The sequence below is a fragment of the Argiope bruennichi genome, chromosome 11, assembly GCF_947563725.1.
Source record: "Argiope bruennichi chromosome 11, qqArgBrue1.1, whole genome shotgun sequence".
In the NCBI taxonomy this organism is placed as follows: Eukaryota; Metazoa; Arthropoda; class Arachnida; order Araneae; family Araneidae; genus Argiope; species Argiope bruennichi.
The window spans coordinates 65,336,845-65,360,627 of NC_079161.1; the positions used below are offsets into that span (position 1 = coordinate 65,336,845).

Below are 23,783 nucleotides of genomic sequence, written 5' to 3' on the forward strand. Positions count from 1 at the left end.
TAAATCTATTCAACGGTTCCCGACTTTCAAAATATCAAGAGTTTGACTTATTTCTACGCTGACTAGAGGGTTTTCTTTACCATATTCATCCGATTCGATTCATATTCATTCGATGACGGGATGTACTTCCTTCGGGGAGGGTTGTACCGTGGCCGGTGACGGCCCTTAGGACTCAACCACAGTTCCCGCCAATGTTGTTGTTGCGGCGGTCCGGTCATTCAGTTTTATGGTTAAAATCCGTGTGCCTTCGGGCGGGTCGGAGAGTTAGATGGTTGACTTACCATATTCATCCTTATCAAGATCATTAATATTTACTGCTTGGTTTTATTCACAAAAAGCAAATGGTTTCTCAAAATTTTTAAAGAAGAAGGAAACAGTGAGATTTTTAACTAGACCACCAATAACTCATTTTAGGTAAACTTTCATACCTGTTAAAAATTTCAATTCTGTCTTTAACATTAAAATATGTTTTATCCCTTTTGTTTTCGTAATTCAATTGCATTTAACAATGGTGTATGGCTGTTTCATAGATTTCAAGCTAGGCCTGACAGAATAGTTATCCATTTTTATTAATCCACACCACTCTAATCTAGACAAGGAAGAAAAATGTGAACACTATCCTCTGACAAAATGTATTCACATATGTTTCCTTACAAGTACAGAAACAAATTCTATGAATGTCAATCGTTAAAGCTGGTTGAAAATAAAGAATCGGCCGATTCTCTTGTTCAAACCTGATAACATCAAACAATATAGTAATCATACTACAGGGTACAGAAAAGAACTCGGACAAAGTTATTACATCAGAGAATAGAAATTAATTAATTTCTTTTTAATCTGTGTTTCTTTCTTTTTCGATCACTACAATTATAAGATAGTTTAAAAGTATCTTTTAGTTTATGGGTTGTTTTTTTTACTTTTTTTTTTACAATGACAAGCAAAAGATCTGCAAGGAAAACGACAATATGAAATCATTCGTTTGCTTAATGTGCTCTCGGCAATTTGCCGTTTCAAAGAGCTTGGAAATGATGGTCAAAGTGCAGGAAGTAAACGAAAACTTATGGTGAACGCTTTCAATAGCGGTAAGGCTTAAAGCTAGTTCAAGGAGATTGAAGGATGTCCATGAGAAAGATCGCTCGTAAACTGGGAATAAGGGACCGGTCAGTGTAACGAATGGCAAAATCAGAGCTTGGACTGAAACTTTACAAGTTCCAAAAAATTCGGCTTCTCCATGAAGAAAAACAAAAATTTTGAGGCTCCAAAGATGCTGAAAACTTTTGAGACGGACGGCAAGTCAGCCTGGAAGAGATTCCTTTTCACTAATGAGAAGCGTTTTACAATCTAACATGCTCTTAACTCCTAGAACTGTAGGGGTTAATCTGTAGATGCTTCAGGCACTTCAGCAATTGTTGAACATCGCCAACATCCAAAGCCGGTCATGGTCTGGGGTGGAATTTCAGCAAGCGGCAAAACACCTCTGGTTTTTGTGGGTGGGGACGTCAAAATAAATCAAAAAGTGTACCAGCAGAAACGCAGCGCTTTTAGATATTTCCTGGAGAAATTTGAATTACATATTTCATATAAAATTACATTGAATGATCCAAAATGCTCAGTAGCCGTCAAAATGGAATCTATTTTATTCCGATTATAATTCAGTTTAGAACTAAAAGCTCTAACTGGATATCTTATAAATGCAAATACAAACTATAACTCTTGTTTTTTTTTAAAACTTAATTAATGAATTATTATATTAAATGTAGTTTTTGCTAAATTATATTCTTTTATTTACATTAACTAAGCCAAAAGTTATAATGAAAGACACGATGATTAAAATTCCATCAATTTGACGGGTGTAGTAAAACTAGTTATATATTTAACATAGGTAGCTCTAGTGTTAAAATGAGTATGGATTAACTTTATATGTGTTATATTTTTCTCGAATTGAATTCACGTCCTCGCATATTCCTAAAATACTTGCGATGCTGTAATAAAATAATTAAAAGGCAAAAAGGACTGATTAATTAGAACATGCAACAAAAAAGTTTGCATTTGATTGCATTTGAAAGTTTGCATTTGAAAGTGACATTTTCATTTAAATCCATATTTTGGTGTCATAATTTTCATTCCATTAATGATAATACTATAGTTTTAAATATGAAATCTAAAATTTAGAGAATTTATCTGCTTGGAATGCCATTGCTTATCTCCAGAAAATTGCAACAAAACTTACAAATACGTTAAAGATTTTTCAGCAGCTGCTGTTTTCACATTCTTTTAGCACAGAGCTTACAAAAGGTCATTTAAATTACTGTACGATAAAGAGAGGAAAATGTAATTAAATTCTTATTCTTTGGAATTTTAAAACTTTCTAACGAGAAAGCATTTAAATCGAAATACTTGCACATATTAGAATGAACAAATACATGTTTCAAATACATATTTAGAAAAATTTATACTAGGAGTGCCTCTTTAAATGTTAGTAAAGAAAAGGAATAAAGCTGAAGGAAATACAGAGTTTTAAAAAAGTTTCTGCAATTTCAGATGGCAACAATATTATCAGTAATGTGAAATTGATTAATATACATGAAAGAAAGGAAAATTAAAAATTATTCAGTCATTTAAAAATCTATTGAAACTTACTACTCACAAGAAATTTCGTTGCTTTTCTCTTATCTTGTTATTAGGAATAGTTTGATTAATATTCCGAATGTAAGTTTTTTACTTATTTTTATGTATTCACTCAGGTATTAGCAAACAGTTTATGATAATATATATATATATATATATATATATATATATATATATATATATATATATATATATATATATATATATATATATATATATATATATATAGTTTGAGTAAGATTAAAAACGTTTTCCTATGTTATTTACAATTTATATTATTGCAGTTATTTATAAATTCTTTGTTTACTTTTATTCTTTCGAAGTTATTAAAATAGAAAAAACATTAATTTTAAAATGTCCTCATACTCTCCAATCGTTTTTTTTTTCGAAAATGTATTTTATAAAATTCATTAAAAGTTTGAGCAACTGCAGAAAATAAAGTTAAAAATTATTAAATTTCAAACGGCATCTTTCTAGATATTTGTTGGAAACAGTAGGTTATATAGAATTTTATAAAACAATGCAATTTTAAAGAAATATTTCGTTTTCTTTATACTTAATGTTTTCTTTCAGCAAAATTTATCCATGAAAAGTACTGCCATCAAATTATTAATTCAAATTTAGTGTAAACAACATTGATAAGGCCAGTAACATGCACAAATTTAAATAATATTTCATCATATTATTTTTGGGACTCTTGGTTTTTTTAAGGGTTTTCCAAAGATAAACTAGTCTAAATTTTAAATTTACAAATATATATTTACAATCATCATTTTCAAAATTATGCAATTGAGAGCAAACGATATTTTTAAAAAAATCTTTATTTCGTTCTTGTTTTAGAAAAGAATAAACGTAACTTTTCTTTCAATAGCAGTTGGAATTTTTAAAAAAAGACAACAGTTTCTTTTACATTTACAGAAAGAATAAAAATAAATTCGTTTATACAGATATTATAATTTTAAAAAATCTTCATTTCTGGTGATAAGATAAAGATAAAAGTACTTTATCTTCTAATTTCAAGGTATATAAAAATAACTACCTTTTCCATTATGATGAGAATAAAAATATCTTCTTTTATTTGAAAAGTATTTTATTTTGTTCTATTTATAATAATTACATCGTATAAATAAAAAAAATCTCATTTAATTCATATATAAATTCTTAATTATGTATAGATAGATATCGGTTGTTGTTGTTTTTTTCCTTAAAGATATTGAAGCAATAGCAATAGAAAATAAATTAACTTCATATTCCGACAGAAAATCAATTATTTATTCACTAATTCAAATAAGAATACAAAGGAAATTCTTCTACAATTCTAAAAAATACAACCTTTAAAAATTAAACAGTAAATTAGAAACTTTCGACGAATTCCTTCAACTTTATGAAATTTTTAGTTTGTGCATTATAATTTCAGAAATACCCAATCCTTTGGTGCGTTGTCACGTTAAAAAGTTTATTTTATAGCGAAAATATTAATTTTTAAAATTTAATATTCTTAGCATTTGAACAGGTTTCTTTATAAAAACATTCGAATGTATTTCGAAGCCCATTTTGTGGGAAGTTGCACTTATTTTTATATTTGTATTTATATGCGTTTTAATGCTATTTTATATCGTTAAAAGCTATTTTCTCAAATTTTAATATTTGGTAAAATTTTCTCATGAAAACGTTATAAATTAAAATCTAATGCATATTTTTTGTTCAAATTTCATTAATAATTCATCAATATATTCAACAGCTCTTGAACTAGAGAATAAGTAATCTATTGATATAGATATATTCTGTAGTTGCTTTAATGTTTCACAATGCGAAAAAAAAATGAAAATTTCATGTTATTTTTTAATCGAATTTCAATGTTTAAAGAGTAGTAAGAGATACAACCTTTTTTAGTTTAGAAACTAAGGATATTTCTTAAGCTATCTGCAAAGTTTTTAGCAAATCATTTCATAAACCTCTAACCTAAAATATTTTTTGCTTCATATCTCTTTTTAGCCAAGAAACCTTTAGCTTTTTCCAATTTTCAGAAAGAAAAAAAAAATCACTTAATTAGTGTATTTTAGTTTCAATTTTTTTTTTTTTCAATTTCCTTTATGAAAAATTTAAAAATATAACTATTTTAGAGTGATTTTCCAAAAAAATCCATTTCGAAAGTAATCACATACTTGATTGTAATGTTAGCGAATTCTTCATTTGATGACACACAAGAAACATTTCTAATTTTGATGTTTTAAATATAAATTTTTAAAATAAATAGATTATTATTTAGAAGCAGAGACAGAAATGAAGATAAGAAAGCAGGAATGGATGAAAAGTTAGTTAGGAAGTAAAGAATCAATAAGAGGCACTCACCTGTAGCTCACACCCCCTGACTTTGGCGGGGGGACTGTTTTTGGCACTCTGTTCCGCCGCCGCCTCTGATGCCATCTTGACCACATTTTCCACCACCTTGGCGGCCAATCTATGCGCCTCATCCCCCTCCTCCTCCTCCTGTGTTGCCAGCATGCACGGAATAAAGTTCTCAATCAATATCAACAATTCGTTGTCACAGAGAAGTTTGTTTTGAGAACCGGCTAAAAATTTCTTTTTTTCACTTCTATTTTTGTACAGCATTGTTGCGACATTTTGGTTAAATAGCTGTCGAAAAAGCATTTGGAAATAATTGAAAGTTTTGGTCCAGATTTTTTTTTTTTTTTCCTTTTTCTAAAAATAGTAATTATTTTGGCAATACGATCCATATTTTAGTAGCTAATGTAATTAAGAAGTTAATTTTGATTGAAAATTCAATATTGGCATCTTGATGATTCGCTTAAAAATATTAAAGCTTCATTTCTATCTTACAAATTAATTCATTTGTGTAACAACACATTCACACAGAAAATCTACTGCGGCAGCTATTTAATATTTAAATGTATGTTATCACCAAGTGCCCAACTTCCCTACATAGTACATGCACCCCATGGCAACATAATAAAAGCAAACTAGATAATCATACAATTAAACTCGTTTCTCACTATCCGCTTTTAACCGTAATTAAACTCTTTTCCCATTATACGATTTCAACTGTAATTAAACTCGCTTCCCATTATATGAATTCAACCGCAATTAAACTCGTTTCCTATTGTATGATTTCAATCGTAATTAAACTTGTTGCTCATTGAACAATATCAATCATAATTAAACTCGTTTCGCATTATCGATTTCAACCTAATTAAACTCGTTTACCATTGCACGATTTTAACCGCGATTTAACTCGTTTCCTATTATATAATTTCAACCGAAATTAAACTCATTTCCCAATGTACGATTTCAACCATAATTAAACTCGTTTTCTACAGTACGATTTCAACCGAAATTAAACTCGTTTCCCATTGTATGATTTCAACTGCAATTATATTTGTTTCCCATTGTACGATTTCAACCGAGTTAAACTCGTTTCGTATTAAACGATTTCAACCGTAATTACAATCGTTTGCAATTGTATGGTATCAACAGTAATTAAACTCGTTTCCTACTGTACGATTTCAACCGTAATTAAGCTCCTTTCTATTCTTTGATTTTAATCATAATTAAACTCGTTCCTCATTAAACAATTTCAACCTTAATTAAACTCGTTCCCCAATTTACGATTTCAACCGTAATTAAACTCGTTTCCCATTATACGATTTCAACCTAATCAAACTCGTTTCCCATTGTACAATTTTAGCAGTAATTAAACTCATTTCTCATTGTACGATTTTAACCGTAATTAAATTCGTTTCCCAATTTACGATTTCAAACGACGGCAAAATTAAAAATTTTGGGTGATTTCATAAAATATACTTCATATTAAAGACCGGCCGATTTTTGAGCCGATTGGTCGAAGCTGCCATTTGCTAATGGGCTTACGTATAAACCTATACGACTTAATGAGAATGCGAAGCCTAGAGTTCATTTACACCTTATAGGATCCATTGGAGAATACAAGTTTGGGAGACATCCTTTCCATTCCCCAATTTTAAATAAAATCATTTTTTATCTATTTTAATTTAATATTTATAAAAGAGATTTCTACATAGCAAATAAAACTAAAATAACCAAATATTTGATTGTGATTCATTTTAAAAGAATTGATTCAATATCACCCGTATAAAACATTTATTAAAAATTAAATTTAAGTGAAATGATAAAAAAAATCCATACATTTTTTAATACAATCTAAATTTTGTTGCGCAAAGTTTGCCATGGATATTACCTGGTAATGAGATAGTCAACTACAAGAGAAACCGGAGTATATGGATTTACAAACGGGTTCGAAAACCATGAAACCTTCCGAAGAATAACTTTTTGAATTTTAAAACATACTTCTTTTATTTTTAAATAACTTCGAGAACTCGGTTTTTGTAAATCAAAAGAAAAAAATATCGCACAAAGCAGTCTGAAGACTTCCAAAGTTGTGGTTCATATTAGGCAACCGCGAAAAAAATCCTTCTCTGTGTAGGCAACTGCCTATTTGACAACAAGTCCCAAGCGTCCGTTTAGTAATCTTAACATTTTACGTTGTTTACTCTGTTTTCTTTTTATGTAATATTTTTGAATAGAAATATCCAATGTTGTTTAAGTTTAGGATGTTTGTTATAAGGTGAAAGGTTCTTATTCTTATTCCAAAAACAGTTTTTTTTTCCTCAATCAGAAATCTTGAATTATTTAAAACTTGAATTCAAAAATTTCAAAAATGCTTCGTGTTTTTTTAGGTTTAAGAATTTCTGAATCACGTTGATTTATGTATTTATTGATTAGTTTATAAAAGACGTAATCTGGTAAATAATTTAATAAAGCTAACTAAATATTATTAATTCAAGAAAAAAGGAATTTCCAACGACAACTCAGATAAAACTTGTTCTAATATTGCTTAAGAATATGGATAACTTCAATGCAAATAGAAAACGATATTAAATGAACTCGATAAATTTCAAGAATCAATTAAATTACAAGAAAACATGTTTTCAACTTTAATGCAAAAACGAACTATAATTTGAAAGAGGCCATAAATAAAAAAAAAATACTTCGCACTTAAAAAGAAAAAAAAATAATTTCAATGGGTTTTTTTTCTCTTCATAAAATGATTCCAAATGAAAATAAAATGTAATAAAAATATATAACGCTTCAAAAATTAACGGCAGAGATTAACAGAGCTGAACAATTTCATTTTTTAAGCAATGATTTGGGATAGTTTAGCATTAAATTATTATTCAAAAACGATTTGAACACTATTATTTCTTGCACATATTAAATATTTGCTAAGATTAAATATTTTTTTACAAGCATCTCTAATTATTTTTTTTTAAATTTGAATCAAGTTACATATAAAATTTTAAGCAAAATTAGGTTAATCAAATTAATTCTTTAAGAGCAATTTTTGAATCATTTAACGTTATTGATCAGACGATAATTACGCATTAATCTAATATAATGATATTTGACTACCGACGCCAAATTTTGCATTTATCAAACTCACGAGACAACAAATTTTTAATGGAATTGCATTTCGAGCTGCTTCCCCACCACCACCCTTTCCATTTTCTAAACTGTGGCGGAAGTATCCTGGAAATTCTAAAAAAAAAAAAAAAAAAAAAGAATTGAAATAAATACTTTACCTCTTTATTGGACAGTCCATTTTCGACAGGGGTTTCAATACCGTTAGCAACTACTTTTCCTGGAAAGAAAAGCAAACAAAGTAAGCACCAGAAATTTTCATAAATGCTAGTTATTTGACATCAAAATTGCAACCAAAAATTATTTGAAAAACTGAGTATCAAATGACGTAAATGATGTAAAACTATCACTGTTTTTTTTATTAAATCACCAAATAAATTCAAAATGGTGTTTTAATTAGAGTTAAACATCTTTGAAATATTCTAAGTATCTGGATTATTCAGTAAATTATATAAAACTGACAATTAAGATTTTTGTTAAACATTAAAAGAAAATAGGGTGTACATTTTATGTTTCGAATTCTTTTAGTCAAAGTCAATTTTAAGTTGACTTTGATTAAAAGTCAATTAAATTTTTTTTAAAGTAAAATAGAAACTAGTAAAATTGAACTAAAAGTCAATTTTTCAAAAAATCAGAAAATTCCTTTGAAAATTCAATGCCTTTGAATAAAAATTGTTTTAAAAAATTAACTTTTAATTGGAATTACAAAATCATAATGTAGTTCCTTATTATCCAAATAAATTTATGTAGGATAATAAGGAAAAAATAGGAAAAAAAAATTAAAAATTAACTCGCCTGGAATAACTTGAAATTTCCAAAAAAAGTGCGTTTTAATTAATTACAATAGTATATTTCCTTTCAATTTGTTTTTAAAGACATTTGAGTTATTTATATTTTATTACATATGCATACACAGTTTCATTGCTCTAAATGAATAATTCCCCAAAACGCCTAATAAATTCTACCGTCTCTTAAGGGCCCTTAGAAGGTTAAATCCAGCCCAAATGCAAATAGATGTTTAGATGGCATGCGCAGATATGTTTGTCATGTGACTGTGAAATCATTATGAATTGAAATTCCATTGGACGAAACGTCACTTGCACCTTTGTTCAAAATTAGACGCCACACTATTACTTTGTTATTAAAATGGTAGCCACCTGTATTCTACATCCTTTCATTGCGATCTTCATATTAAGGAGGCACCCCATTCAGATCTCTCAAAATGGGGGAGGAAGGAATGCAACAACGTGGCTACCTTCTACTCCCTCCCCTGAACCTTTCAGTGAATGCAAGAAGGCATCCTTTCAACTTTTGTCCAGTACAGAATCAATGGTACAGATTGGAATCTCGAATGCACGACACAAAAGACTGAGATCGACCGTACCCGCGATCAAACACTGCTTTTTAGCTAGAGTAAGATTTGCACATGGATCGACTATTTGAAGTTCGTTTCGCTTTTGAATTATGACAGCATTTAATAAAGTGAAGTTTAATAATCTTTTGACAGCATACATTGATGCCATTTCATGAAATGCTAATATTACCCAATTTACATCTATACTAATAATGAAAATGAATGCGGGTGTTGGCGTTCGGTTGGCTAGACCATTTGATCTAAAGCTTCCAAATTTGACCCAGATGTAGTATTTTGGAGGGTGGAAATGTGCAGCTCTAAATGTTTTTTTTTTCTTTTTTTGAGATTTTAATCAGAATTCCAGTTAATTAAAAAATGAACTAGTTTTCATGCATTTTCGTTATAACTTCCGAAAATATTAAAGCACAAAATTTATTTTTACTCTGTTTTAAAGAAAAAAAAAGATCTGTTTCAGTGATGACAATTTAGCTGCTGTAAAATTCTTTAGTCCGGATTTAATTAACTTTTGAACATATTTTTAATTACATTTCAAAGTAATTGTCATTTTTGTGATTGAAGCCGAAACTGTTTCATTAAATATTTAATCGTACTTCCATAGTTCAAAGTTATAAAGAATCCTGTTTAAAATCTATAAGTTTACGTAACAAAAGAAAAAGTAAAGTTACAATACAGCTAAACAAATTTAGAGTTGAACCGAACCCAATAGCGTTATGATGTATTGTAAGTGATCTCCATTAGAAAAATGCATATGCACAGTGAACAGAAGATATGCAAAATAATACATGTTTAATATCTGACAATTTGATGGAATCATGGACATGAAGCTTCATCTAAATGATATAGTTGAAACTAAATATAACCAATATCTTCGGCGAACCAGTTGGTCTCTACAGACGGCAAATTTAAAAATAATACTTTTTTGCTGACAACAAATTTAAATAAAATACGTGATTTTGTTTTTTTACTATAGTACATTAAAGAGAACTATAATACTTTAAGAAGGAATTGCATTCGTCAAAAAATACGACATGGGGATTTTGACGAAATTTTAGGTTTAAGACCTTTTAGTAAGTCTACCCCCCCCCCCCAAAAAATGCTTTTAGGTGCTTGGCTGTAAATTTACACCATGATTCAAAACTCAAAGAGCTATATTGATGAAACTGGCATATGATTCCACTACTAGAACCAAATCCATCAAACCAGATAAAAGTATTTCAGTTAATTATCTTTTTTCTAAGATTTGAGTTTTTGACCATAACAACAAAATAGCAAGACAACAAACATTATAAACAAAATAACTTGGAAACGTAATAAACTAGATGAATGAGAATTTGTATGACATTTTGTATGGTCTTGACACAAAAATTTGTAGATAAATTTTTGACCGAATCGATCAAAGGGCAGATATCGATTTTATTTACTATTCTACGAAGCAGATTTCAAAAAAGGGGTATATTGTGGAAATATAAGTGGATTTTCCTTCGACTTTTTTTCTGAATCCATTCTTTAATTTGAATTGTTCTCCAATTTGTATGTTAATCTTGGCCACTAGTTCAAATGGTACTTTAATCTGAACTTTAACTGAGTGTCAGATTTAAACAGTTCTCCAATTTGTACATTAATCTTGATCGTTAATTTGTATGACTCTCTTATTTGAATGTTGAAAGTATAATGCTTTCAAAAATTTCGCTATAACAATTAACTAGCCGCCATCAGTGACCAGCTATAAATAACATAAATTTAGTCATGTCAACCAACATTGATGTATTACATTTTATTACATCTAATGAAAAAAAACATATGACACATAATTACACATAGAGCCTTCTTCGCGCGCAAATGGCGAAATCGATCCAGTCGTTGAGTCAGTGTAAATTTTTGTTTTGCTATATCGGTAGAAAATGGGAGTCAGATAGAGGGGTAGGGGGCCTATCGATAGCGTATCCAGGCCTCATGAGTTTTCGTAAGAAAATAAAACTGTCGAATTTCGCACTGTGATGTTATGACTGGAGTACAAGGACAAAGCTGAAGGATGGTCAAAATTATTTTTTCCACACAAAGAATGAAAGATGGAGTAATGATTTTTGGACTTCTGCCAAAAAAATGGAAGGGGAGGGGGGGTGTGATTGAAGATAATCCAATAATGAAGATTTTTAAGTTGTCTCCCCAAAATTTTCTCGCATACATTCTAATAAAGGTGTTATCTTAGAGAATGCTTTGCATGGTATGGTGTGTAATACTCACTTTTGATGAGAATTTAGCATTTTTACTGAACTTCTGGCGACATTCTTGGCGAGTTTTTTTATGTAAATTAATTCCTAGTATACGGATAATAATTGCCGAAAATCGAATTTGGGTTTAAGACCCCTTTTTCCCAACCGATTTGAATCGTAAATTTGTCTACTAAATTTGTCATACCAAATTTGATATACGGAAGTCCTGGTTTATGTATTGTCGTGGCTACATGTTTCTGAAAGTACAGACCAATTTACAGGTCAGTCCGTAGTTGGATTTATCTCAAAATTTGATGATTGTCTAGATTATAAATATTAAATCTATGTACCAAATTTTATCTATCTAACTGTCTTTGTTTTGTAGTTATCGTGCTAACGTATAAGCAAACAGCCGGACAGACGTACTTCCTCAAGTTTGCTCTAAAATTGATACAAATCTACAAATCTGGCATAAAGACCTTATACTAAATTTCTTCATCTAGCTCAGTGTGTTTTTGAGTAATCTTTCTCAGAGACTTTCGAACTTAGAGATGTCTAAAACTTGGAGATTTGACAAATCTTTAGTTCGAATTTTTTAACGGAGTATGACCTATACTCTATATTTTGTATAAGCAAAAATGGGGAAATCGAGCAAGTATAATGGAAATATTCTTCTAGTTCTTTGATTGTCATTATTATTTTAAATACAGTGTGACTACAACTGTTTTTCTCATTTACAAAAAAATATAAAAAACGCCATTATAATTCGGCAAATATGTGTTCCGATATATTGTAAAAATGTTTATAAAGTTTTGAATGAAACCACTTATGCCAGTAAATTTCAATGTGAGGGCCCTTAGTAAATCAAAAGATACCCAATTCTTAACAAATATCACATTGGTATTCCATTTATCATCGTCCAACAAATATTTTCCAATAACTGAACCGTAAACACAGTATCTGTGATCCTAATTTTGAATGTATAAACATCTTCAACTGGCACTGCAAACGTTTTGTTTCTCGTATAATTCCGAAATTGACATCCAACAGTAGGGTTCGATTTGAATTCAAGGTACCAATGAACGCATTCAAATTGTTCCGTCATTTTGATAACAATCGAATATAAGATTATATTTTATGCATTGTTCGGACTATTTAGTGAATAAAAAAATAACCAGTTAGACGTGTTTACATGTCAATCCAAATCTTCATTTTGGTGAAGTCGATGTGTAATTTTTTTATCTAATAAAATGAAATATTATTCGCTCTTTATGATTTTTTACATGCTATGCAGCCATTGCATTCGATATATGTGTGGTCATATGCAGACATTTGTATTGCACTTGTCGTGTACATGGCCATGTGCAATCATATGTATTGCGTTCAACTTGTTTATGGTCATATGCAATAATTTGTATTGCGCTTGTCGTGTACATGGTCATGTGCAATCATTTGTATTGCGTTCAACTTGTTTATGGTCATATGCAATAATTTGTATTGCGCTTGTCGTGTACATAGCCATATGCAATAATTTGTATTGAGTTCAACTTGTTTTTGGTCATATGCAATAATATGTATTGCGCTTGTCGTGTATATTGTCATATGCAATAATTTGTATTGCGCTTGTCGTGTACATGGCCATATGCAATAATTTGTATTGAGTTCAACTTGTTTTTGGTCATATGCAATAATATGTATTGCGCTTGTCGTGTATATGGTCATATGCAATAATTTGTATTGCGCTCGACGAGTATGTGGTCATACGCTATCATTTGTATCATGTTCTATGTCTATATAGTCATATGCAACCATTTGTATTGCGTTCGACTTGCATATGGCCATCGCTTGACTTTAAAAGTAAGGACTTGAGGAACTTTAAAAAATAAATTCCCTTGTTAATTGGAAAAACACACACAAATACTTATTAAAAAAATTTATTTATTTATTTATTTTTGTAATTTGAGAAAAATTTTATGACCATCCTGTATAAGGACATGAAAAATTTTGTAGTGAAATTACCAAATCCCTTAAAAATACTCAAGAGCATTTTCTGAGATATTGGCATTTGAAACTGAATTCTGTCGAAATGCAGCGATTGTCTTCAAACACATCAGGATCGCATTACTTGGACGCACTAACTTAGCACAATATCGAGTTATCTCTGACTTCAATAGTACTTTTCTCATCCGAATCCACAAAGTCATCATGCAAAGAAGAAACTCTTTGGCATCAATTCCCCAGAAAATGGGAAACCACCTCCGCTTCTATAAATAAATCTTCCAACATTTGATACTTGTTATTCTAACAAAAGAAGTTCCCATCTTCGACAGAAAGGGAAAAGCAAAGCCGCTTACTTTGGAGAGAGATATCTCAATGGGGGAGGGGGAGTGAAGGATTGTGAACGGTGGGTGGATCAATAGATACCCCCCTCCCTCTTTCCTTCCAGACGATAAGAAAAACGAAAGTCCGGAAAGAAGTCTCACGTAGGACGACAAAGAATGTATCGGAGAGTAATAAATTCAAAGCCTCATCGTGACGTCCTGGAAGTGGGAGATGCAGATAAAAGCTTATTTCTGTGATTTTGGGACGCAAAAATGTCCGCAGGGAATTTGGTGTTTTATGTTGCGTCACACGATATACCGTTTTTGTCGTTAATAAGGTTTCTTTGACTTTATGGACGCAGAAAGCTCATGCCTTTAGGGTGGCTATATGAATATGAAAAGGAATTTTGTTTATTACATCATTTTCAAAATTGCAGGAGATATATTTCTGGAAGGGGGGTGATAACGAAAAAGTTTGAGTCTGGTTGGACGTTGAAGGCCAAAATTAAGCCATTTTTCTATTTTCTAAACTTCTACACTGAAGCAATATGAGAAAGGGGGATCAAAACAACAAGGTTTACTTGAACAATCCAGAGTGCATTTCTGACTAGGTACATTAGATAACAAACTGCCTATTGCCTTCAAGATGGCGGACTATACGAATAGGAAAGGTAATTGTTTTTATTCGATAAAAACTCATTTTGGAACTGCAAAAGGACATAGGCGACATTAGTAGAAATCATCTCGTCCTTTTTGCCCACCTGTCGGTAACTGTTTGCTACCCCCGTCGGCGAGAGATTAAGAGTTTCGTCGACAAAAGTTTTCACCACTTGAGAACGGTTATAGAGAACTGGGCCTTAGTGAATATGATAAATTAAAAATCATCTTAAAGTTAATGTACTGTAAACAATCGAAATATACAAATAAAGTTAAAGCCGTTAGTCTGAATTTGGCAATGTAATTCAATGCGATGGACGTCTACAACGTTAAATCAGCAGATTTTCCGTACAGAAGGCTACCTATTTTTAAAAAAAAGCCACATAAAACTTCATTTTTTTTAATCAAATGTAAAATGAATTACTATGAGTTATTTTGAAGCCAAATTATAGAAATTGTGCTTGCCCTCTTGTCAGATTTGTCTAGTCCCGTGTTCCATCTGCAAATTTCTGCCTCCACTTCTGCAAAAGACTATTTTGGAAGGGAACTTGAGGGAAATTTTGAGTCTTGATCAGACGATGAAAGCGAAACCTGAGTCATTCTTCTATTTTATAAACTTCCGCATTATGTCAACATAGCGTATTTCCACATTACGCTAAAGTGGGATCAAGAGGACAAGGTTTGCATACACCTAGTGAGAGTGAACCTGTACAAACTATGGAGAATTTCCAGTTAGAAAGGCTAGGTAGCTGCTAAGGCCGCTGGATCGAAAAGGGACAGAAAGCGGCTTATTTAAAAAAATTGTTATCAACCAAGTTGCAAAGAAATAGATTTCATCTATGGCTTTTCTTCATATGAAAATGAAATATGAAAATATGGGAATTCGACATTTTTCTTCATTAATTGATTTCAGAATAAAGCATATTTTTAATCATTTTTTAAAGAAATAATTGTTCTTAACAATTACAATATTCTTTATTTAATCGATTGTACATTTTCAAATTTGTTATTCCTACTGTGATACAATTAGATGCGTAGATATTAAAAAAAAAAATAAAAATTCTCGGGTCATATGAAAAACATTTTAAATTTAATATAAGTAATGATAATAGCAATTTATTTATAAAGAACGGAAAAACATGAAACTTAATATTTTAATGAATAACTATCAATTTATATTTGCTATACACATGAGCTGAACCAGGAACTGAAACATCACCATCTAATGAATAGAAAACTCCTGCTTCACATTATAAATAAGATTTAAAAAATTAAAGCGTGTCAATAAGTAAATAATGCAGTTTCTTGGATCCAAACATGATGCATAAAGATATAGACAGAAAAATTAGGGAATTGCATAGCACCTTTGAACAGAATGGTACAATACTTCTAAAATAAGATGGGTTATATGGCTATCACTTTAGAAGTGAAACGTTTTTTTATTAAGAAGACCATTAAGATACAGTTACATAAAATATTTAATTGAAATTTGTGGCAACCCTTAATCCTAACGAACCAACTGATGATCAAAGGCAGCTAAGGCAGTATGTAATAACAGCAATTATTCTTTTTCCCATGTCGAAGTGAAAGGAAACAGTAAAAGCACTCACACTGAAAGAGAAATATATCGATAATGGAGGGAGGCGGTTAATAACAGGCCCCTTCGGAGACAAAAAAAACGAAATCTGAAAGGAAGATTCGTGTAGGATGGGGATGAACAACAACAAAGAACCAAAGCAGGAAAGAAAGTATAGAATAGCAATAAATTCTAAGTTTCGGCGTGACGTTCCGATGGGAGAAGACGGGAGGCGTTGATAAAAGTTTATTTTTGTTCCTCTGAGATGCAAAAGTAGCCTGCGGGGAAAGGAATACTTTATGTCACGTCGTAGACTGTCTCATTTTTGTCGTTATTAGCGTATTTCTTCCGATACTGTAAAATCTTTCACTTCATGGATGTGAAAGAAGTATTTCTTTGGAAAATGGAAGGCGCTTTAGGCAGGATGAGTTTTAATTCTTAAGACCAATTTGAACAGAGATATTATCAGTTTATACTAACAATCTTAGTATAAGAATATCTTCGTCTTCAGCACCTATTTGTTCCAAAATTTAAAACAGATTCTCATCTCTACAGCAGACACCAAGTGCCATATTTCATCAATCAAGCTAGTTGTTTTTTCTGTTATTATGACGGCATTTACATGGATAAACAGATAGGTAAATTTTCCTTTGTTGCCTTTTGTACAAAAATTTGATTCAAATGTACCGTTATAATGCAAAGATTCTATATCAAATTTAGTTTTTCTAACTCGTTTTATTTTAGTGTTATTGTGTTGACAGGCAGATAAACATAAACACTAAAAGTTACTTTTCGAATATATTGTAAAACATGGAGATTCGTAAAATTTTTTTAAATGTTTTAGAAATCATATTTTATTCTTTATATTGCTACGGAAAGTTTTTCCGAAATTAAAGATTCCTTTAAAATTTGATGTGCGATGAAACAGTCCAAAAGGCTCAATAATAAATAACGATGCTTTACTCTGCACATACAACATAAGAAATGCACAATCAACAGATCAGCGTACTCAAGAACTCTTGCAAGAACTCAACAAGCGAACTCAAGAACTCAACAAGAGCACTTAAGAACTCAACAAGCGTACTCAAGAACTCAACAAGAGTACTCAAGAACTCTTGCAGTAAATAGAAGTACACAAGCAGAAAATCTTTAGTAAACAACCGTAACAGAAAGAAGTACTCAGAGAGAATTCTGCAGGAGAGAGACTTCATTCAATTATTCGCGCTTCTCGAACGTCTGCTACTTTTCACTGGCTAAACTGAACTCGAACGCCGACTCAATCCTGACTGTATTCAGTTCTCTCTCTTGGATTTTTATAGTTTAGTTCGCAAGGCAAAAAAGGTTCTATTAAGATAATCTTGTGTCTTTACAGATCTCTCACCAAGTTTCTTAAAGTTTTGGAATCTTCCATTTTGTCATCAAAGTCGCCAGATTGGTCTCCGCCATGGCCAGTGGTCATTGATCCAGCATTCTTCAGGGTTCATTACTGTTTTTACAATAATCCCTTTTTTATCACAAGGCTTAAGAGAAAGCAACTTTACAAATATCATAAAAATTTACATCATGTATAAGAAAGTAAAGTTTTTGATAAATTATGATAGTTAGACACGTAATGGGATATCTTGTCTTCGCACATATTAATACTATCATGTATTAAGACCTACACTCGTAAAATAATTTTACTGCTGCAATTAGTAATTATAATAATTAAACCTGTTTACATTTGTATTAATTCAAAAGATACAAAGCAGTAATCACACCACTCATACGTTTGAAAATATCTGATTTAATATAATAAATGTTAGAAGAAGTTCTTTTAACCTTCAATAGAACTGGTTAGAGAAACAAGACAGGAAAAATGACACATTCGTATACAAAATATAGAATAAGAAAATGAAAAATTGAACCCAAACCCTTAACATCAATAGAATGCGAAATAAATACTATATAGATAAAGATAAATATTTGTTTCTCGGTTTTTTTTTCATACAAATCTACAGCTTTTATCCGATCTTGAAAAAATTTGACTCATAATATCTTCATGAAAAGAGGAAGTGATTGTTACTTTTCAATGTCAAAACGTTAATTAAATAAAGAAAAGAATTAATTTAAAAAAAAAACTAGCTATTTTTTGTCGTTTTAAGGCTTCAAAAAATCTATTTCACAAAAAATGGTTTTTAAACTACTTTAAAACTTAAAGAAAAACATCCAGTGGGAATATTTTCCCCCATAACTTTCTCGCATACTCTCTATTAAACTTGCCATGTTAGAGTGTCATCCTTGGCAATTTATTTGGTAATTAATCCCTGGCATGAGGTCAGTAGTATCCGAAAATAGAGATTGTACTTTAGACACATTTTTCTCAACAGATTGTAAACAAAAATTTGGCAAAACACTGAACTTACAATCACGAAATCCCACACCATATTTACTATATTTAAGTTCTTGTGTTTTTGAATTATCGCGTTTCATTATTTCTGAAAGTACAGACCGATAGACAGTCAAACCGTAGCTGAATTTGGCACAAAATTTGGCAGGTGTCTTTACTATAAATTTTAAATCTGTGTACTGAATCTTATATATCTAGCTCTCTTCGTCTTGTAGTTATCGTATTAATTTATATTTGAACCCCCAGACAGATGGACGTTCTCTGATTTAATAGAAATCTTCAAATTTGGTATACCAAAGACCGTGTACCGAATTTCTAGTCTAGTCCGAATTTCTAGTTTCTAATTCGTCTAGCTCAAAAAATTTTTGAGTTATTTTTATCGCAGACAGACAGACGGATATTTTTCAAAAATGCGTTTTTCGAACTCAGGGAGTCTAAAACGTGATGATTCGTCAAAATCGACAGTTCGAATTTTTCGACGATTACTCTATTTTCTCTATACTACATATTTGAGAAGGTAAAAAAAAACAATTCTTATGATACCGATTTAATTCTCGTACATTTTCTTCTCTAATACCAATATTTTTTTAATATTTAATTTGGTATGCAAACGGTAACAATGGTTTTAATCTTATGACGGAATTAACACTGATTTCGATGTTTCATCAAACGATTCAGATGCGGGTTTTTACCTATGCCACAATTGGGATTTTGAAAAATTTCATTATTCAGACATAAACTTGGGAGAGAAGAAATTTAATTCGTACTCGCAGTAATTTATAATAGACTGCCTCCCTGAAATTCGTATTTTTTCATCCTCATCAAATATCAAGTTAAAATTTCAAAAAAGAAAAAAAGTACCTTCTATCTGAATAGTTTAACAGATAAGAAAGTCAATATTCTGAGCGAGCAAGTTGGTCGCTAGAGGCGAGTAGTTAATAATAAAAAAATAACAGTCTCCAAAATCGTCTCATTCTGTTGAAAAGTCTTCTACTTATTTTTGTAGAGACGACAGGTTTTTTTTAACCATTTTCTTTCAAATTTTTGCCCAAGTGTGCATTCTTTTTTTTTTTTGTGTGAGTTAAAAGCAGGAGATAAAAAAAAAGTATTTCTTAATATACTTGCACACAAAAGATTTCAGCTTTTCTTTTTTTGTAGACTTTCATATTTTCGATGAATTTAAAACTATTTGTTATGTCTTTTCACTTTGATTGAAATTCATTCCTTTTACTGAGATATAAAAAAAAAAATTATGTTGTCCAAGATATTTGATAGAGCGTTGTTTAAAACTCCAGAAAATAATAAAATGTAATTCAGTTTACAGAATTTAATTCAAACAGAAAATCAAACATTAAAAACTTTTTTAATGCAAAATATATTTCTATAATAGTAATATCACTTAGATAGATAATATCGCCTAAAAAACTCACTGTAAAAGGGCAGAAAACGCAAGGTGGATTATTGTAATAAATACAGTTTTAATTTTCATACAGTACTAAAAAATAAATTAATCATCTCTATATATTCGATAGTAAAAATCGTATTTTCATATAAATGTAATAAAATTCAAGAAAAAAGAAATATTTCTTTATTTATACTCAAGAGAAGCTGTTGCAATAAGATAGCTGTAATTATCATCATGTGCTATTAAATTATTTTAAATGTACGTGGAATTTTCAAAATTGTAAGATATTGAACTAAGCTTGATACGTAGAATCATTTATCAAATTGCGAAGTTGGCAATCTTTTGGTGGCGCTTTTGCTACCGTTACGCTGCCGTTCGCACCACATGTGGCCATTTCACTGAAATATGGCAATAAACAATTTTTTTTGGCGAAAATGACTGTATACCGAAGCTGTTCCAGATATTAAAAACTCTATAAATATAGCATGACATTATAAGAATAATACTTAATATTTAACGTACAATCGGAAAAGTCATTTACTAAAAACAGTCACAAAAGACTTGTACGTTATCTATAAATAAATAATAAAGTTTATGTTTTGTATGATCTGTTTGTTAATGTCACTCATTTTATTTGAATCGCAGATTCTAAGCAATAAAGTAGATATTCTTAACAAAAGCAAGAAGAGAACAACTATTTTTTAAATCGACATCTTTTCATTTTATGGAATATTACAACAGCGTTGCCACTTTCGCTAAACTAAAAAAAAAATTGCAAAAACGTCACCATTCACTTAAAATTTTGAATTACAAACGTAAATATAAGAATACTGAAAATCAAAAAATTATCCCTTTAATGATACTAATGCTTTAACTAATAAATTAAATTTCTATTCTTAATGTTTTTTTCAAAAATAAGTTAACCATATTTATCAGCAATTTAGTTGGAACGAAATAAAAATAACATTTTACCTGCACGAGAAAGTTACGCGTGCATGGGAAAAAATAGCATTTATCAACGAGTTGCCATCACATTGACAAAAGCTCAAATTAAAAAAATAGGTTAAATATTATTGCAAATGTATGTATGTATATGTGTATATATGTATAGGTAAGTATGCATATGTGTATATATGTGTGTATGTATAAGTGTGTGTATATGTGCGTATATGTGTATTTATATATGTATGTATGCATGTATGTATATATGTGTGTATATGTGTATTTATATATGTATGTATGCATGTATATATGTATATGTGCGTTTATGTGTATTTATATATGCATGTATGCATGTATGTATATATGTAAGATATTTTGCATGATGCATAGTTTCTAAGGATTAATACTATTGGGTAGAAAAAATAAAAAAAATATATTTCACAGATGCATAATGTTTGGAAATATTGTTGTATCAAATTGCGTGCGACAGTATGGAATAGAATACGTTCTATGCATACCGAAATTTGAAGAAAACGTGTTTCGAGAAAAAAAGAATAAATAAATAAAAACTCTTTCTTTTTTTCATAAGATCTCCTATTAGATTCATTGTTAAGATATAATTTATAAATTTTTCTGCCTTGCAATCCTATATAAATAATACTTTTCGGTTATCAGATGAAATGTCCCCTCCCCGTTTTATTTGACTAAAACTGAAAAATCAGTTTTTAATGTTCTCTTAAGTAAGTAATTTACTGTATACTACATCGCTTTGAAGCAGCCCTTACAATCCCTATTTGGAAAATGGCATACAAAAGAGACTTTACACTCACAATCACTTAAACTCGTCAAAAATTTGTTGCCAACTGGCATGTTGTAATGGAAGGTTAGCGCTTACATCTTCATCTAAACAGCGCACTTAACAATGAGAAGAAGGAAATGAGATGACACTTGTTGCATACCCATTATGCAGTCGAGAAATTTCAGCACGAATACTTCATCACTCCCACTACACTCCGTAAGTGTGCATGAAAAGAAAAAGAATAACAAGAGAGGTGCGCATGCGCGCTCGATCGCCCTCGGGCTGTCAGACGAATTAAGACTATTTGTTAAGCGAATTAAGTATAGTTACGTCATAGGCGGATGTCATTTAGCGTTGCCATGGAGACAGCGATGAATATGTGCACATTTTAAATGCTGGGACATCCTCTACATATTGTTGTGTTTAACAATCGTAATTTGATAGCTGATGTGATTTAGAATTTCCCGACGAAAAGTGAGATGAGTTAAAGATATATCGTTATAAAATTTCTAAATTAAAATGATATTTAATTTGCAAACGTTCTTTTAGTTTATATGACAAAATTTTTCAAGCGTGTACTATACAAAATTGTCATAAAGTTTTTAACTGTTTACAAAAAATTATTGCAAAAAGAACTATTGAATATAATACTGTAACATTTTTACCATACTGTGATTGCATTCTTTTTTTTTTTTAATTTCTCGTATACTTAGTATAGAAAAAGTATAGCAATCGTCGGAAAATTCGAAGTCGAGATTTTGATGAATCTTTACGTTTTGGAAAATGTCCATCCATCTGTCTGTCTGTGACAAAGAAAACTCAAAAACGCTTTAAGCTAGATGATAAAATTTTTTTATACGGTCTTTATACCAGACTTGCAAATTTCTATTAAATTATGAGTAAAACTGAGGAAATCTGTCCATCTGGTTGTTCCAGTATAAGTTAACACGATAGTTACAAAATGAAGAGAGCTAGATAGATAAAATTCTATACACAAAATTAATTTCCATAGTCTAGACACTTACGAAACTTTGAGCGAAATCCAACAATAAGTTGACTGTCTGTCGGTCTGTACTTTCAGAAATATATAAACGCTGTAATTCAAAAACGCAATGATTAAAATATATCAAATTTGATATGGGAATTTGTGACTATAAGAGTAGGTTTGTATCAAATTTTTGTTTCAATCAGTGGAGGAAAAAGTGCCTAAAACTGAAATTCGATTTTTGGATAAATATTAACGCATGCCAAGGATTATTCGCGAAATACCTCGCCAAGGATGATACAATAGATTCAGTAAAAATGTTAAATTCACGCCAAAAGTTAATATTTCTAACTATTATATGCCAATGACCAGGAAGGCGTTCTCTGGCATGACAGGTTTATTAAAGAGTATGCGAGAAAGTTTTGGGGAGCCCACTTCCACTTGTTTAATTCAGAAGCGCAATTAATGCATTTTATATTCGATTGTCACCAAAATATCGTCAAAAACGGAAAAAGTTCGATGTGTTCTTTGATTCCGTGAATTCAAATCGATCCTTACTGTTCAATATCAATTTTGTGGTTAGATAAAGGACAATGTGTTTGCACTGCCTATTCAAGTTATTATTATAATCAAAGTTAAGATCGCAGATGCTGTGGCTAATGTGAAATACTAAACAATATTTGGCGAGAATTGGACATTCTTCGAGCGCTTGTTATTAACTAACATAAGAAACATTATTAAAAACTTTTTAAAGGTCTTTATGACTATATGCGAAACTAAAATAGATTTTTTACAATATTTTTTTCACAAACTATAGAGATGAAAACAAATGTCATAGTTTTTTAAAGGCAGACATTTTTTTTTCAAATTTGCTGAATTAAAATTAAAGTAAAATGTTTAAAAAAGATATGATCCAAATTTCATCCCTTAATCTGTATCGGTTTTTGACTTAAAACAATCTGCATATAAGAATTCTTTGAAAAAATGCACTATGGAGTAAAACGAGTTTAAAGTTTTA

The 23,783-nt window shown here is 30.4% G+C and overlaps 1 protein-coding gene across 5 annotated transcripts in view; it reads right to left on the reverse strand.

Moving 5' to 3' along the window:
• LOC129956864 (FK506-binding protein 5-like) overlaps positions 1 to 23,783 on the reverse strand; it is a 245,807-nt gene that overhangs the window by 39,264 nt on the left and 182,760 nt on the right. For 4 of the 5 annotated variants that reach the window (XM_056068821.1, XM_056068825.1, XM_056068823.1 and 1 more), the window contains exons 2-3: positions 8,265 to 8,323; positions 4,981 to 5,118 (exon numbers count right to left, since the gene is read on the reverse strand). In XM_056068821.1, the coding sequence (XP_055924796.1) occupies positions 4,981 to 5,118; positions 8,265 to 8,323 (197 nt within the window). The remainder of the gene's footprint in view (positions 1 to 4,980; positions 5,119 to 8,264; positions 8,324 to 23,783) is intronic. The other variant, XM_056068822.1, reaches the window with a different exon arrangement.